The sequence below is a fragment of the Gobio gobio genome (genome assembly GCF_949357685.1).
Source record: "Gobio gobio genome assembly, chromosome: 2".
Classification (NCBI taxonomy): domain Eukaryota; kingdom Metazoa; phylum Chordata; class Actinopteri; order Cypriniformes; family Gobionidae; genus Gobio; species Gobio gobio.
This window is the reverse complement of record NC_137098.1, coordinates 66,396,353-66,401,352: the sequence shown is the minus strand read 5'-3', so window position 1 is coordinate 66,401,352 and position 5,000 is coordinate 66,396,353. Positions and strand designations below refer to the sequence as shown.

General features: G+C 39.9%; 1 protein-coding gene across 1 annotated transcript in view; it reads left to right on the top strand.

Moving 5' to 3' along the window:
- prkd4 (protein kinase D4) overlaps nt 1–5,000 on the top strand; it is a 30,204-nt gene that overhangs the window by 10,004 nt on the left and 15,200 nt on the right. The window contains exons 6-9 of the mRNA XM_079837897.1: nt 1–156; nt 2,256–2,333; nt 4,700–4,811; nt 4,905–5,000. The exon at nt 1–156 is cut by the window's left edge and continues 43 nt beyond it; the exon at nt 4,905–5,000 is cut by the window's right edge and continues 28 nt beyond it. Coding sequence (XP_079694023.1) covers nt 1–156; nt 2,256–2,333; nt 4,700–4,811; nt 4,905–5,000 — 442 coding nt within the window. The remainder of the gene's footprint in view (nt 157–2,255; nt 2,334–4,699; nt 4,812–4,904) is intronic.

Below are 5,000 nucleotides of genomic sequence, written 5' to 3'. Positions count from 1 at the left end.
CCGATGTGCCGGTGTGTGTGGGCGTTTCTGAGGGGAAGGAGCGACGGCCGCGTGTTCCTCACACCTTCCACATTCACACCTACACCAAACCCACCGTCTGCCAGTACTGCTTCCGGCTGCTCAAGGGCCTCTTCAGACAGGGGATGCAGTGCTCCGGTGAGAGGGGTCAAAGGTCACAGATTTACGCTGTGCCCCTGTTCAACTGCTTATATACATATATAGAAACAAGCGCAAAGCCATCTTTTGGATTTTGTGTTTTAACTTTAGTTTTCATGGTAGCTCTGTATGTTTCTATGGCATCGCTGTCGAAGAGTAATTATCCGGTGAAGTGGATTTACTCATAGTAAAGTTAATCATGAGCATTGTAGTGTTTAAAGCGGATGTCACAACACATGTCAGTAGAACAGGACGATTTTAAAACGAGCGGTTCATTCATAAATGCGTAAGATCTTACCTTCATGCTGTGGAAATACAAACCGGAGGACTGAAAAGGGGCGGGGCTACACAAGGTCAATCCTACGCCCTAAAGTATGTGCTGTTTTATGTACTTTTAACAAAAAGTACATACTTTTGAGTGTGTAGCAGAAGAGTAGGCAAGCTTTACGTGCGTCCTGTCACCGTTTAAACTGTCCTGTCAATCATCCAGTCACAGGTAAAAAATCTCATAAATGTGGTTTCTAAACGCTTGAATCATGACGACAACTGCATTTTTCAGCCTGGACAAAGCTAAACGCTCGTCTCACAGCACTGCCAACTGGAGCTTCTAACGGCAGCTGCAGTGACGCGATGACTTTACCAATCAACGATTGGCTCCTTCATTTAGAAGGCGGGGCTTATTCGGCTTAAAGGGTTAGTTCACCCAAAAATAAAAATTATGTCATTAATTACTCACCCTCATGTCGTTCGACACCCGTAAGACCTCCGTTCATCTTCAGAACACAAATGAAGATATTTTAGTGTAAAGCTGATGCTGAGAAAGGCTTCAGATAGGCCTCCATTGGCATTCAGTACACTTATACTCACAAGACGCATAAAAGGCACTTAAAACGCCGTTACAAAGTCCATCTCACCACAGTGGCTCTACAATAATTTTACGATGCGACGACAATAATTTTTGTGCAAAAAAAAAAATCTAAATAATTTATACAACCTCTTCTTGTCTTCCGCGTGTGCCTCCACAACGCATGCGCGAGAATATGACGCAGATCCGGCGTTCGGGAATCCATGAAATGCACACTTAAGCCCCATTTTGAGAACTACGCCGAGACCTAAAGCACGATCAATGTAGAATTCAACAGCTTAGACACGCGCGTCTTCCTCTGCTTGTAAACAAATCGCTTCTGGGTCATGTGTCCGAACACCGGATCTGCGTCATATTCTCGCGCATGCGTCATGGAGGCACACACGGAAGACAAGAACAAGCTGGATAAAGGCGCTATTTTGATTTTTATTTGTGCACAAAAACTTTTGTCGTCGCATTGTAAAATTATTGTAGAGCCACTGTGGTGAGATGGACTTGGAACGACGTTTTAAGTGCCTTTTATGGGTCTTGGGAGTATTAATGTACTGAATGCCAACGGAGGCCTATCTGAAGCCTTTCTCAGCATCAGCTTTACACTAAAATATCTTCATTTGTGTTCTGAAGATGAACGGAGGTCTGACGGGTGTCCAACGACATAAGGGTGAGTAATTAATGATAGAATTTTCATTTTTGGGTGAACTAACCCTTTAAGCCCAATTTATACTTCTGCGTCGAGTGTATACGCGTAGCTACGTTGTAGGCTGTGTGTTGCACACATAGCCTATGACGTACCTTGAAGTTCTTCTCTCCAAAAATTTAACAACGCATTAATTCTACGCGGACCACAAGCGCTGTGATTGGTCTGCCAGAACCCCTCCCTTGGGTCCTTTAATTGGGCTTTCTCCCATTCATGAATATTCGAATGGGAATTTGGGAAACACTAATTCAAATTTTCAAACACTATTTAGGACGGACAGTATGCAAATTGGGATGCAGCGTTAGAGTGAATTTACAACAAATTTGTAGTCACTTTGGCTACGTTCAGACTGTCTGTCCAAAACTGATTTGTGTGCATATCTGGATAGATTTAGATTTAGAAAGTCTGAACGGCCAAAAATAACATGAAATCCATATCGAGCTACATTCATTTGTGGTCTGAATTGAAATCCTTTTTTCAGTCTGAACTTCAGTAAGTTCACCATCTGAGCACTAACATGTTTCTGTTTCTCTCCAGACTGCAAGTATAATTGTCATCGCAGGTGCGAGGCTCTCATTCCTCCTGAGTGCAGGGGTGAGAGAGCAAACGGAGAAGGTCAGTTTCATTTACCTATGAAAACACTTCTAGGTCACTTAGGCAATTATAATTTAGTTTATTTGTCCCCCACAATAGAGATATTTTGGTAACACTTTATTTTACAGTGTGCTTGTTACATATGATTACATACAACTAACCCTCAGCCCAAACCTAATCCTATATTAAGTGCATGGTGTTCATTATTATTGCTCAGTACTTAAATATATAAATACACTGTAACAACCCTTTATTTGAAGGTGTCCGTGTAACAGTTTAATGATATATTTAAAGGTAGGGTAGGTAGGATTTGGTTAAAAAACTTTTTTTCCAAATTTGTTTAAACTTTCTTTATATATCAATACATAATTAAAATGTAAGTACTCTGAAAAAGAAAGTATGAAAATTGAGTGTCTGTAGACCTCTCACGACTGTTTTAAAGACAGCTCATTATTTCCATTCACTCCACCTTCTCCCTTCTGGGCTCTTTCCAAAGCCACGCCCCCAAAACACATGAACGCGCCACGCCGACCGCGATCAGCTCAGCTGAAAGACGCATTATTAACCTGAGACGAGCGGAGAAGAAGTGCATGTAGTGACATCATGCCAGAATCACATGTAATAAAAAATCTAACTTTATCATTATGAATATAAACAAATAAGATGTCTTTTAGTACTCACTCTCAAGCTAGAATAACGATACTGGTAAAGTTTAAAATACACACACAACACAGTGTCTACGACACACACAGATACAAGATAAAAACATCAGTAAACATTGGTAGAGTATATAAAAACAAACCAAGGGCCGAAATAAACGTGCAGGTAAAGTTCCCGGTGAACATGGTAAAAGAGTTTAGACAGAGGGTAGTAGCTAAAGCTAACTTAGTTCTAAAAAAAGTTCCTGGATGCGGTGAACTAGCTTTTACACATGCATTTTGTTATCTAAAGTTACATTTTGCGAAATTCAACACGACAGCGATCAACTTGAGCTAAGCATATTGAGTATTTATCATCTCTACTAAAGGTTCGCTAAGTGTATAACATTGTAACTTTATGCTAAGTAATGTTATGTTAGCTATATTAGGCAGCTACGTGTGCTAGTGAGACATGCTTCATGAAAACATAAACCAAAAAAATTTATAATCAAAATGAAAGATTACCTGTCCAGCAGAAATACAGCCTCGTGAACTCCTCAAATCAAACGGGTGCGCCAGGGTTGCCAGGTTTTCACAACAAAATCCGCCCTATTGCTACTCAAAACTAGCCCAAAACAAGCCCAATCGTGTTTCTCCGGTAAAAATCACATTTGGGGGGTAAAATATGTGTCTTTTTGGTAGGGCTGCCTGCTAAAATTCGCAAATCCCGGGGAAAACATCACATAATTGGGGTCAACCCGCGGACATGAAAAACAGCCGCGGCAACAGTGTTTGAAGTAGCCCGACTTGGCAACACTGGGGTGCATGTGGGCAGATCCTGGAGCAAAAGCGGCGGTTGCCATGGTAGCGAGAGAGAGTGACAGACGCCCAAGCCAATCACTTGATTCGGCCCGAACGAAAATAATGAGCGGCGTTTATTGCAGATTAAAAAGTCTAGAGTCACTCGATTTTTATACTCTCTTTTTAAGAGTACTTAAATTTTAATTATGTATTGACATATAAAGAAAGTTTAAACAAATTTGGACAAAAGTGTTTTAGATCATTCTTACCTACCCTACCTTTAAGTACTGGCTAATAATAATTAACTACATGCATTTACTATAGGGCTAGGTGTTGCTTTAGGGTTAGTTGCATGTAATTATGCATAATTTATAGTTATTACTACAGTAACTACATGTAACGTGTAACAAGGACACCGTAGAATAAATTGCTACCGACATTTTTCTTTTGGAAATCGTATTTTTAAGTATTGTACTGTAATGTAGTATTCTCATGTAAAGCTACATACATTGAAGGCAGTGTAAAAAGCACGATGGATAAACACTTGACAATTCAAAAATATATATATATATATATATATCATTGTTTTTATTAAGGGATGTTTGATTCTCTCAAACAGCAGTTCTCAAACTTTGTTGAGCACAAAATGTCACAATATGTGATAAAGATAATGAAATATATAGACTAGCGTTCAAAAGTTTGTAGTCAGTCAGATATTTTTGAAAGATATTAATACTTTTATTCAGCAAGGATGTATTAAATCAATCAAAAGTGACAGTAAAGACATTTATAATGTTATAAATATTTATATTATAAATAAATGCTGTTTGTTTGAGCTATCGATAAGAAAAATGTATCACAGATAAAAAAAAAACAGTTTTCAGCATTGATAATAATCATAAATCAGCATATTAGACAGATCTCTGATGGTGTGTTGACTGTGTTCAGAGGCGGAGGTGAGCCAGGAGTCAGTGGTGTCTGTGAACGCTCTTTATGAAGAGCTGCGATATAAAGACCCGCCGCCCGCGGAGCAGATGATGGCGCTGCAGCCTCGCGTCACGTAAGGATTCAGATCACACCTAATCCATGCAGCACTTCAGAGAGAGGTCAGGGTGTTTACATCTGTGTGTGTGTGTGTGTGTGTGTGTGTTAGGCCGTGTTTCAGCAATAATATTCCTCTGATGCGAGTGGTGCAGTCTCTCAAACACAGTAAGAGAAGAGCCAGTGGAGTGCTGAAGAAAGGCTGGTT